Genomic DNA, 12,840 nt, shown 5'->3' with positions numbered 1-12,840 from the left:
GTAGTGGAAAGTGGGGTATAAAACCCAACTCCACATCAGCATCTCTCTGTTTGAAAGGATCTGGTAGGAGGCGATGTGAAAAACCTCTGCCTGAGACCTCAGAGAGCCACTGCCTTTCTGAGAAGACAGTACAGACCTTGATGGGCCCATGGTCTGATTCGGTACCAGGCGGCTCCATCTCCTTTCCGAGCCACCCAGATCCTAAATCAGAGCCATATGCATACACAGTTTACCTTTTACAGACTGAGAGAGAGCCAGGGTCTTCTGCATGTCTTTTCTTTAAATCCTGGATATCAGATGAAATCAGAACACTCGAGCCAGCTGAAAGCACCAAAAGAAAGCCATGTTAGAGGAGGAACTAATACTCTGAATAAACAGTAATAACTGGTTAATAATCCTGTGTTTATTAATGTTCTGAATGGATCTGGTGTTTAAGTATATTGAAATGGAATCCAAATTGGGAGACAGACATATTTTCCTGGTATTTGATGGACAATGTGCTAAAGATGTTGGGGGTTTCTCTTTGGGTTTTTCCTTGCCGTCAGTCTTGTTCTATTGTTGGATAATTATATATGTTTAAACTCTTGTTCTCTTCGTAATGGGGACACATTAACCCATCTGGATAGCAGAGGAGGGAGCTGGACAAAATGGCCAGGAAAGACATTATGCAGATATCACATAATGGGTATGCATTTTAACTGATGTGTTTTCTCAAGGTGGGGGTAAGCCTTGGAGGTAGGTCTACATTGCTTCACGTTGATCTTGGAAGGATGTGGCTCTCCCTAAAAAGTCATTGACGGGGAATATCCCATTTCCCACGCAGGGAGTAACAAAACCTCGCTGGATTCAACCTGCTGTGCTGACCGATGTGGCCGAATATGCCACCCACCATGTCTCTGGGGCTTTCTTCTCCCCTGAGTATCATTTCATTGTGGACATGTAAGCGCCCGGACCAAGCTCTTGTGCCCTTTTTTTTGTCTCTTATAGGAAAAAGCAGATTTAGGAGAGCTGAACTTCTCCCTCTGTTACTTGCCCACCGCTGGGCGTCTCACGGCCACTATCATCAAGGCCACCAACCTCAAAGCCATGGACCTGACGGGCTTCTCTGGTGAGCAGAGAGGGACGTGTGCCTGCGAGGAGGGTGGTGTGTTTTGGTGAGAGAGCTTAGCGCCTTAGGGTGAGCATCAAGCGGTGGGGCTCCAGAAGTGAGTTGGCCAAGGGATATCAGAGTGTGGTCATGCATCGGGCCTGGTGGGAGGCTGGGGAAGAGGTGGAGAAGATAGTGAGTGAAATAAAAGAGTGCTGGGAACCTGACCAGTGGGAGGGGGGGTAGGTTGAGTAGGTGGAACCCCCAATGAGCAGGGGAATGCTGTGGATTTGCGCTTGTTGTGGGCTGATCTGATGAGTGAGACAGGATTGGGATCTGTTAGTAAGAAGAACTTATCATGGGCTGGGCACAGAAGGAGACTGAGATGGTATAATAATGGACTTATACCACTTCAGGCTGCAGTTTGGCTTGAGGTTTCCATTTTTTTTTTAAATGTTCCCCATGTCAAAAGCTTCCTGGAAATAGAAGAACTGGCGAGTCCAGGGAGCAACACCGTATTCCATTTTAAAATTGATTAATGTTATTTACAACATTTATACCCCATCTTTCTGCCTGATCAGAGCCACCGGAAATGTGATTTCCCTCATCTGTGGCCCGGAATTGGTGACGGAGAAAGTAGGTTGCCTTTGCTAGGCAACCACAGGCAGTGCTCTCCAAAGGTCAAGGGTTCCTCTAGTTGCCTAGCAACCAAGAGGTCCACACATATCTTGGCTGAAACGGCTACCAGGGTGGTGATGTCCGGTGGTAGGGATGGCGAGAAGGGTAGATCCGGGCAAGCCGATGCTCTGTGATTCAGACCCTCTCTCCCCCTTCTCTTCAGATCCCTACGTTAAGGCATCCCTCATGTGTGAAGGCAGGAGGCTGAAGAAACGCAAGACGTCCATCAAGAAGAACACGCTCAACCCCACTTACAACGAGGCCCTCGTCTTCGACATCCCCCAGGACAGCATGGAGCACGTCAGCATCACGTTGGCGGTCATGGATTACGATTGGTGAGCCGCTCATGGGGGCCACGCTCTCTCCGTCAGCGATCACTGGTCAGGAGCAGTGTTCCCTCTAAGCTGAGTTAGTGTGAGCTAGCTCACAGTTTTTTAGCTTCTGGCTCACACTTTTTTGTCTTAGCTAAGAAGGATGGATCCAGAGCAAAGTAATGTATGCAGTGGCCAAATCGCTCGCTCACAACTTTAATGCCAGTAGCTCACAAAGTAGAATTTCTGCTCACAAGACTCCGCATCTTAGAGGGAACACAGGTCAGGAGTCCCCCATGTCTGGAATGCTGCATGACTATCTGGCCCCTCCACGTGGCTGAGAAGGCTTGGGTGATGGTTCCCAATAAATGTCCATGAAATACTGCCAATCCACATGGACCTTTGGATGCCGGCCTCCCAAGAGGCATGTCAGTGTCATCAAGGTTGAAGCGGAGAGATGCTGGGAGTTGGGGCCACGAAATCAGAATGGACTCCCGGGCTTTCTGCAGAGAGGAGGGTGTCTGGCGAATGCAGGGAGCCGAGTCGGGGGAGAGGGGGGCTCCTTTCCCAGCAAAGAGGGTGGGAGTCAAAGGCTGGAATGCCTCCTTTTTTCAGCGGGCCAAACTTCACGCTAGTTTTTTGGGAAGAGTTAGGTCTGGGTTTCCCTGCAACCGCTCAGCATCTGCAGGGAACGGCTTCTAAGAATGAACTCTGAACGCTGCCGTGGGGTGTGTGTGTGTGTGTGTGTGTGTGTGTGTGTGTGTGTGTGTGTGTGGAAGAGCTCCTGCCTTCCCCCCCAGCTCTTTTCCCACGTGGAAACAGTGCTGGGGGAGGAGCTATTTCCCCATTTTTGCTGCTGCCCGTGCACAGAATACTCCACATGGAGTAGCGGAAACAGGGAGTGAATTCCAGTCTGGGGGACCCAGGCCCAAGTCTTTGAAAATGCTAGCTCCTAGTTTGGCCTGAGAGAGGTTAGACTTCACTGAGCCAATGGAGGGAGTCTGGGAGCCACCGTATTCCTCTTGAAGGATGGGGCTTCGAACCCAGAGTTGGGATACTGGGAGCCAGGAAGAATGGGTAGAGTGGGAGCCATTTTAAGGGACTGTGCCTGTTCTTACGTGCTTCCCGCTTCCCTGATTGGTGAGATAGCAGTGCATCCCTTTCCGATGAGGGAGACGTGGGCACCTGGAATGTCTGACGTGATTTTTGAAGCATTTGCTAGCAGTCATGCAGAGCTGCCTCAATGGAGGCAAAGAAGGGAGGGTGGTGGGTCCAATGATGAGACCTCACACTGTCCAGGTCTCCCCAACTCCAAGCACAAGTCAGTGTGGGTAGCCGTTAGAGTGCTGGGCCAGGATTGCTTAAACCTGGATTCACATCCCTCCTTGACCATCAACGGCACCGAGTCATCTTGGGCCACACTCACACTCCCTCTCTCCCCCTCCCAGTCTGCCCTACCTGACAGGATTGTTGTGGGTATAAAAATGGCGAGGAAACGGGTGCATGCTGCCTCGAGCTCCTCGGGAGAAGGGCAGGAGCAAAATCAAATTTTGTAAATTACGTGTGCGGCTGTTGCCAAACGGGCCTGGTTTATTCTGATGAGAGCCAGCGTGGCGTCGTGGTAGAATGTCGGACTAGGATCTGGGAGACCCAGGTTCGAATCCCCACTCTGCCATGGAAGCTGGCTGGGCGAGTCCCACACTCCCAGCCTCACCTTCCTCACAGGGTTGTTGTGAGGAAAAATGGAGACGGGGAGAATCTTGTGAGCTATTTTAACTCCCACTGGGGAGAAAAGTGGGGTACAAATCAGGCGCATACATTTTCTAAAAGATGTGGAGTCAGTATTGAGGCTCCCCTCCCACCTGCTCTTCTCCTTCTTCTTTGTGGGAGATGGGTAGATAGAGTGATCTCTGTCTCCACAGCATTGGGCACAACGAAGTCATTGGGATGTGCCGAGTGGGCAGCGATGCCGATGCGCCAGGAAGGGACCACTGGGCCGAGATGCTGGCAAATCCACGGAAACCCATCGAACACTGGCACCAGCTGGTGGAGGTGAGAGGGCTGGGAGGGCAAGCTGGCTCCTACGTCAAGCGCTCTAAGTGGGGCAGCCAGCCAGAGTGGGTTTGGTGGGGTGCTACGACGACACTTCCCAACTGGCCAGGCCAAGAGACGTCCTTTTAATAGATTCCGGACGTGCAGAAACGGGCACTTGAAGACTTTCATGCCATGCAGGTAAATAACATCACCTGAGAATAGCTGCCGATTGAACTGATATTAAAAGGGACAACTGAAAGGACCAGCTTAAAAGCTGGTCACCCTAGGCGGGGCTTCTGCAGGAACTGTGCATCAGAAATATAGTCATAAAAGTGAGTAAAGTTCCACACCATTGTAGTCCTCAATGGCGTTTCTGGTCTAAAACAGCACTTCCGTTCTAACTTGCAGTGCAAAGCGTACAGGGTGTTCATCGTAGAGGTGCCAAGGCCAAGAATAGTGCCACTCTGGAGCCACCAAGAATCCTAACCAAAGGCAGCTTTCGGGTTTTTTGACTGCTAGTTCAGCCCATCTGCCACTCTGTTTCTATTTCTGTGGTTGGGATCCAGGAGCCCGGGATTCTTTGGCAAGAAAGTGGGGCCCTGTGGTTGGCAAGTAGTTGGCACTGGGGCTGCCCTTCCACAAAAGCCGTCCCTTAGGAGGCGAGGATGGTTTCCAGCCCAGTGAGTAACTCCCCTGCGGGCAAGTGGTGCTCTGATAATGAGACCAAACTCCTGTTGTTCACAATGAATAAATAAAAGTTGAGTTTAAATAATCGTTTTCCTTTTATTAACACAGTCAGTGGGAGGGATACTGCCGGATGTCGCATTTAGTCTTGCCCAATTCATTCCCCTCCTTATTAGAGTCCTCATCCCACACGGCAGGTCTTGAAATGCTCAGCATAACCTTTTTTTGGGGGGGGGGTCAAAGGGACTCCCTTCCTGTCTTTTTCATCAGCAGAAAAGCAGGTTGGATCCCACCCGATATGATTCACCTAGGAATTATTTTGTTTGCACTCCCTGAGCCTAGCAACCGTTTGCAGTTAGGGGGTTTTGGTTGCAGAGAAGGGTCGGAGGTAGACTGTGGGAGCGGAGGCTTTGGGTGTATTGTGGAGGGATTACATATAACTCTCTGCTCTCTTCCTGCTCCAGGAGAAGACTCTGAACATCTACATCAACAAGAACCCTCCAGCACGGGACAAGCCCAGCATCGTGGTCGAAAGTGTTCATTCGGACTAAGGCCGTCGTCTCCAGCCCTTCTCCACCCAGGGACTGTGAGTACTTCCGACAGTGTGGGAGCCATGTGCCCAAGCACAGCTGAAGTGTACAGCACAGCTCCTTAGAGAGTGTTACCCCATTTTGACCCACATCCCTTGGCTTTGGCAGGTTCAGGCGTCCTGAACGAACCAAAGTTGGTTTGTGATGAAAGCAAGATGGGTGCGCTCTCAGGCTCCCCCCCCCCCGCAAAAAAAAAGAATCTTTCTGAAGTGTGTTGAGCAGAATTCAAAAACTTCCTGATGTGAGCAGTCTTCGATCAAACCACACTTTGTTGTTAATGTCTGGACTTGGGCCGCTGTGACAGATTGGGTGTTGCTTGCCACAGGGCTCTTTTTGCAGCAGGAACTCCTTTGCATATTAGGTGACACACCCCTAATGTAGCCAGTCCTCCAAGAGCTTACAGTAGCCCCTATAAGAAGAGTTCTGTAAGCTCTTGGAGGATTGGCTACATTAGGGGTGTGTCGCCTAATATGCAAAGGAGTTCCTGCTGCAAAAAGAGCCCTGCGTTGTTTGCCTGAAAACTGGGGTTTAACTCATGGTTTGAATCCAGGCCCAAGAGGAGAAAAAGAAACCCCAAGGTTGTGCTCATCCTGAGCAAACTCTGGTTTGTTCATGACACCTGAATACCTACATGCTATCAAGCTGCAACCGACTTACGGTGACCCCAGCAAGGGGCTGTTCAAGGCGGGTGAGAAGCAGGAGTGGTTTGCCGTTGCCTTCCTCTGCAGAGTCTTCCTTGGTGGTCCCCCATCCAATTACCCACCCTGCTTAGCTTCCAAGATCTGACAAGATGGGGCCATGCCATGCCACATTCCCTCCCGACACCTGAATACAAAGTTATCAGCAGCTGGCCCTGGGCTGACTTGCAGTTCCCTCATCGAACACACGAGGGAGTCAGAGATAGCGGGAATTGTCTCATTTTTTTCTTTGGGCTCTCCAAAGGCAGCTCCGAGGGGACTGGTCTCGTTCTACACAGAAAGCAATTTAAGATGCTGGCTGGACACAGGAGCTGCATCGCTCAGCCTTTCCCCCCCTCTGATGCTGAGATCCTGCAGCCATTCCAGAGACGCCAAAGAATCCAGATGCCCCTTTTCTTTCCTTGAAGACAGCAGAGCCTCTAGTAGACAGGCTCAATTTCCAGAGACCTGCCTGAGTTCCTTTTCTGTTCTTGAAATGAGAGAACAGTAGGGTTGCCAGCCTCCAGATGGGGCCTGGAGATTCCCTGGAGTTATAACCAGTGTTCCCTCTAAGCTGAGTTAGTGTGAGCCTCTGGCTCACAGATTTTTGTCTTAGCTCAGGAAGGAGGGCTTCAGAGCAAACTAATTCATGCAGCAGCCAAATAGCTCGCTCACAACTTTAATGCCAGGAGCTCGCCAAGTAGAATTTTTGCTCACAGGACTCCACAGCTTAGAGGGAGCCTTGGTTATAACTGATTGCCAAACTACAGAGATCAGTTCCCCTGGAGAAAACGGGTGGTCTGTATGGCACTACATGCTGCAGGAATCCCTCCCCTCCATAGACCCCACCCTCCCCAGGTTCCACCCCAAAGGTCCAGGCCTTTCCTAACCAAGCGTTGGCAACCCAAGACAATGGGCTGTATCAAGTCTCATTGAGGCCCTTTTAAAAACCTTTCTGCAAGAAAGGCTGCTGTTTAAAGCCACTGTAGAGAAAAAACAAACAAGCCGCTGGCTGGCCAGTCCGCAAGGTCTTCTTTAAAAAGTTTTGGAACATCAGGTTGGGTCCTGCCAGATTTGCCACTGGTGGGAGAGGAATGGGACCGGGGTCTTCTTTGGCCACCATAGACAAAAGTCATGGGGGGGAGACCATTGTAAGTCCTTTGGGTCCTCTTTTTGGGAGGAAAGTGGGACATCAGTGAAGCAAATGCAGAGTCCCCCCAACCGCCTTGAGCCTTTGGGATTCTGACACAGCGTGTTGGGCGCAGCTACGATACAGCTGCCATGGGGGGTGGAGCTCCCCACAGCCAGTTTTGGTGTGGTGGTTAAGAGCGGCGGCCTCTGATCTGGAGAACCGGATTTGATTCCCCACTCCTCCGCATGGGACCTTGGGTCAGTCACAGTTCTCTCAGAGCTGTTCTCCCAAGAGCAGTTCTCCCAGAGCTCTCTCAGCCCCACCTACCTCACAGGGTAGATTTGTGGGGAGAGGGAGGGAAGGAGATTGTAAGCCACTTTGAGCGACATCGGGCCTGCCGGGTGACCTTGGGTCAGTCACAAGTTCTCTCAGAGCTGTTCTTCCAAGAGCAGTTCTCTCACAGCTCTCTCAGCCCCACCTACCTCACAGGGCACCTGTTGTGGGGAGAGGAAGGGAAAGGAGAACGTTAGCTGCTCTGAGACTCCCAAGTGAAGGGCGGGGTATAAATCCTTCTTCTTCTTAAAATGGCTGCTGTAGCTTCAGTCACACGGCAAAGATCCTTGTGCTGTGGTCGTGGCTGCTGCTCAAGCAGCCTTTCAAAAAAAAAAAACTGTACAGCCAATCAGAAGATTCGATGGGCAGAAGCCTCCCCTGGCCCCCCCCCTTTCTAAAACCACTTGTTGGGCACCAGGGAAGGTGTCGGGGCCACCATCGCGCCCATGGGCACCACTTTGGGGGGGGGCCCTGAAGTCAATGAATAAGACAATGGCTTTGAAGTAATGGTCTTTTCCTCCTTCTTTTCCAGGGGAACGGTGATGGCGCCCTCAGAATTTTCTGGACTGTTGTTTCCTCTGACCCACCCCTCAGGACCTGCCAGCGGGGGAGGGGGCTTGTCTGAGGGTGGGGAACGAGCCCTCCTTTCTCAATCTCCATCTCCCCCCCCCCCGGAAGTCGCTGCCTGATGCATTTTTCCCCCCCAAGCCATAAAGGCAGCTGGTTGAGGCGCATTTTGATGTGGGGAGGGGAAGAGTGTGGCTCAGCAAGGTCTCCAGTGGAAGGAGCGACCCCCCCCCTCCCCTCCTTTGTCCTTCTACATGAATTGGTTGTTCGCAGGGAGGGGGGGGGTTGAGCTTTCGTGACATGCATGCTTTGGAGTCTGTCGTGACAGAGGGGTTGGGGGTGGTCCTTGGGGGGAGGTGTCCCTTTTTCTTCTGACAGAGGTTTTGGGACTTCAGCAGCTGCATGACAGGTCGATTCAACACGGTCCCCTTCATGGGCAGGGGGCTGCATTGTCGGGTGTCTGTCAGGGAACTATCAGAAGCCGGGAGGGATCCTGTCCTAGGTGAGCAGAACTCCTGCCCACAGCAGCGTTCCAAGCTTCTAGCTGTAAATTTAGAACAGTGTGACTGTTCCAACTGTCACAGCTAACATGGGACTCTTCCTTTGAGGGGACGTTCTGGGCTCTCTTGTTCCGATCTCAATGGACTTTGGGGGGGGGCGGGGATTGGGGGGCCATTCCTCCTGCTTCCCAATCCGGTGGCGGGTCCTCCGTTCTGTGCCAGGATCCCTGCAGGGCCCTCTCGCCTCAGTCTGCATGAGCCTCCGAGCCGAGAGGAGGAAGGAGACAGGGAAACCATTGGACTTCCACTGCTCACCACCGTGCCCCCAAAGAGACAACCTTGGGCCTGCCGAGAGACAGCCTGGGTGTGGACTGGGCTGCTTCTGTGTGTTCGCCCCCAGATTTGGGAACAGCTGTGGCATTTCTTGAAAACCAATTTGGGGAGGGGCTATGGCCAAGAAGACCCGACGTGGACAGTGCCCTTTCCTCGTTAAAGCCGGATTTGGGCCTTCCTCAGATTTAGTGAGCTGACGCTGGACTATTTTGTGTGTATGTATGTGTGTGTGTGTGTTCAGTGTATGGGGTAACAGTGTGTTTCTTCTCTCGTCCCCTCTTCTTTCTAAACCTGGATAATTTTGTTCCATCTGTGGTTTGCATGGTTCCCCTCCACCCAGTTTGGGTGGTGGGTGGTGGATCCCAGCTTTTGGCTGGGAGAGTGCCTGTCCAAAGAACCCAGGTGTCTCACAAGTTCTGATAAAAATCCTGCCTGTGTGTATGTCTCTCCCCCCCCCCCCCAATTTCTTCTAATTTGGAATGTCCATTTTGTTTACCTCCCCCCTCCTGATCAAACGCACGTCCGTTTGTCATTCTGTCTTTTGTCTGTCCTGGTTTTTTGAGATTTTGTCCTGTTGATGGTTGGTTTGGGTTTTTTTTTAAATTAAACAAAAGGTGTGAGAAATGAAGACAAACAGGAAAAAAATAGCCCTGCTTCCTAAACCTCTGTCCCCCCTTTTTTTGGAAAAGCCATATACCTCCCCTCACCGCTTGGGGGAGTTACGACTCCCCAGCATTAGGGGCGAGGAAGAGGGGGCCGGACAGGGTTCTCTCTTTGCAATAGGTTTGGAACTTGAAGCTGCTGCTAAAAAAAAGTGACATCAATAAAACTGGACAAAAATACGACCGATTGGGCATCTGTGGGATTTGGGAGCATGTTGATGATCAAAGTGAGCCTTGATGGGGTGGAGTTGGCCTGAGGGTCCACATGAATCAGGACTTCCCACTCTCCAAAACGTCTGGGCTGTCATTTTCAGATACAAAGATAAACCCTTAAAGCAGAGAGAAGACACGATTCTTTCTCAGCCCGAGAAGATGGCATAAGTCGGCATCAGCTGGCTAAATCTCACTGAAATCGCTGCAGTTATCCAGTTGCCTGGTCAAGGAAGGGCTCGGGGGCTGACCCTGTGGCGCAAAAAAAACACGAATCCAGTGCAATGGATGCCTATGTGGAAATTGGGGGTCCACTCTGCCAATCCTGGGGGGTTTTTTACACTGGGCATGGCTTAGTGGAAAATAAACAAGTTAGTCTTTTGCAAGGCATGCCGCCAGCAACTTGCTGGAATACCAGAGGCTGAGGCATCCAGTGATGCTTATCTCTGCCAGGAGGGAGGACGGTTTTCCAAGACGGATCCATAAATAGCTGCACCTAAACTGGCTTACCTGCCCTTTACACAGGAATGCGGTCGCTGTACAGAAGCGAAGGCGAAAGCAGGATTCTGGCTCCAGTCGCAGGAGCAGAGGCAGAACTGTAGCTCAAAAGGGTGCTGAATTATGGGCACTAGGGTACTCCAGGGCTTTAGACAAGACTCCATGGAAATGAGCTTGAACAGGGCACAGGGGAGTCTAAGGCGTTCCAGAAATCTGGCTTCTGAAGCCCCATTATGATTTCTAATATAGAGAATCTTGTCCCCCCCCCACGCACCTGACTTTGACAATCAGACATCACAAGTGGGGAAACTCGTTTTCGAGTGCTTGGGTCCCAATTTGGACCAGGACCATAGGGCTGGGGAGAAGAGCCCCCACACTCCTGATGTCTGACTATCAGAGAGTCAGCTTGGGGGAATCCTGATCCTGTAAGTGGCAAATTGTAACGTGTAGTTTGGCCCTAAGAAAGACTGAAGCCTGAGTCTGTACAGTACAGACTGTTGCAGGGGTGCATATGATTGAAATACAAAAGAATTCCCTTCTCATAGAGAACTAGCAATGCAGGGAGCAGCATTCTGCCCCACCCGTCTCCCTGACCTGCTAGTTTTCTACAGGCAGGGTTGTTTTTAATCTGGACATTCTGTTTTGTGAGTCACCCCTTTCTTTCAAGTGCGGCAAGCTAAACAAAGCTTTACTGCTACCTCTTTAACAACTAACTAGGTTGGCATTCGTAAGTTAACCGTCAAGACAGGTACAGTGTGTCCAATTTCAATAGTTCAACTTCAATGGATCAAGAACAGGGTGCTACCTTTGTTCTTACTTTGTACAGATTTAGCTGTAAATACAAAAGCAGCATTCCAGGATGGAATTTGTCCTCATCGGTGTTGCAGGGTCCAGACTAGGGGTGTACATTTGGGTCTAACCGTACTGAAAATATAGCCAAAAAACACCTCATTGGTATTTTTGGGGTGTATTTCAGCATTCCAAATATATCCAGGATTTTTCAGGAGAACTGGAAAAAATCCCAGATATATTCAGGAATTACTGGCAAACCCAGAACAACAGCTGAGGGGCTGGGGCAGATTGCCCCTGCTGCTCAGCTGTTTTGCAAGCTCTGTTGGGCAGTCTGGTTGTCCCTATAAAGGGGGGGGGGGGTTTAAAGGGACTGCAGAAGACAGCCTGAAAAACAGCCGAGGGGGGCACTCTCCCCGCTGGCTCGACTGGGGCTCTTTTGGGCTGTTTAACCGAACTGCCAAAGAGACCCCCAGGTGAGCCCGCGGGGAGAGTTCTCCCCACAGGATCAGCTGCTTTGCAAGCTCTGTTGGGCAGTCTGGTTTAAAGTCGCCCCTCAGCTGGGTTTTTGCAGCTTTGCCACTGCTTCCCCCCCCCCCTCTGTATTTTTCGGTTCGTATTGGACCTGGGGGAAAAATCGGGATTTCTGAAAAATCCTGAATCTGAATACTTTACTGGTATTGGGATCCGTTTTTTTTCGGGAACCCGGAATTTTTTTTCAGGCCTCAAACAAAGAAAAATACAGAGAGAAAAAAATTGCACACACCTAGTCCTGGCCAGCGGGAGGAGGATGAGAGAGGGCATTACAGAGGACGCTGCAGGTTTTTCGTAGCTGTGAGCCGGTTCTACTGCTGAGATCTGGGAAGGAAAAAAACACCAAATCCACTTAATTAACAGGTAAGGAGACTAGGCCGTGACTCTGGGGATATTCAGGAACAGCATTAAGAGACAGACACACAAGCCAGAATTGTTATAGTTCAGAGACTTAAGACGGTCTGATCTCACCTTGTGCAAAGCATCAACATCACCTCTGGCCTAAATGCATAACAGGAGATTAGAACTCAAATAGATAACAGTTCAAAACCAGAGATCCTCTTCATCTTGCCTGAGATATGAGGTGACTGCCAGATAGTGAGCTGTCTCCCCACCCGCCCCCATCCAACCAGAGTGGTAGCCTGGAAGATGCAGAAGAGAGCAAACATGCTAACCAACTTCAGCTGCAGATGCTGCAGGCACAGCTGCTCGATCGCAGAGTCAGCGTGTTGAACGGCTCGACTTTCTTTTGGGAGGAAATATAATAAAATGAGGTTTCTAGGTCTTGTAGCCCACAAGAATAGATGAAAACCTGCGAGCAGCAGTAAATTATATAGTACTATCAGAAAATGCCCTAATTTCTGAGGATTGGGCTGGAATCTTGAGTTTTCAAGCGGCAAACAGCTCCTGCGGCAGTATAGCAAGTAGGTTTACTCCCTGCTCAACTTCACAAGGCCTTTTGCTTTTTAATTTCTACAGATGAACACCCCCCCCCAACTCAAACAGAGTTGCAGCCCATTTTTTCCATTTATGCCACCAATGTCTCACCTACCCTGGACTTTTGACTCCTGCCAAGGCCAAGTTGGTCAGTTCAGTTGACCTTTATTGTCATAAAGACCAAGTTGGTCGCACAACTTGCTCCTTCCCAGGAGTCCTGGCTCTTTGCCCAACAGTTAGATTCTCCTCTCTGGGAGCAGAACTACTCCTGGCTTTGTTTCCCAG

General features: G+C 50.7%; 1 protein-coding gene across 1 annotated transcript in view; it reads left to right on the top strand.

Moving 5' to 3' along the window:
* SYT3 (synaptotagmin 3) overlaps positions 1–8,193 on the top strand; it is a 37,595-nt gene extending 29,402 nt beyond the window's left edge. Inside the window, exons 5-9 of the mRNA XM_015414676.1 lie at positions 988–1,108; positions 1,929–2,100; positions 3,999–4,128; positions 5,259–5,380; positions 8,059–8,193. Of these exons, the coding sequence (XP_015270162.1) occupies positions 988–1,108; positions 1,929–2,100; positions 3,999–4,128; positions 5,259–5,345 (510 nt within the window). The 3' untranslated portion in view covers positions 5,346–5,380; positions 8,059–8,193. The remainder of the gene's footprint in view (positions 1–987; positions 1,109–1,928; positions 2,101–3,998; positions 4,129–5,258; positions 5,381–8,058) is intronic.
* Positions 8,194–12,840: the final 4,647 nt, after the last annotated feature.

This window comes from Gekko japonicus, unplaced genomic scaffold, assembly GCF_001447785.1.
Source record: "Gekko japonicus isolate JY-2015 unplaced genomic scaffold, Gekko_japonicus_V1.1 scaffold1068, whole genome shotgun sequence".
NCBI lineage: Eukaryota > Metazoa > Chordata > Lepidosauria > Squamata > Gekkonidae > Gekko > Gekko japonicus.
Note: the sequence above shows the minus strand (reverse complement) of the source record. Positions and strands in the feature narration are given on the sequence as shown.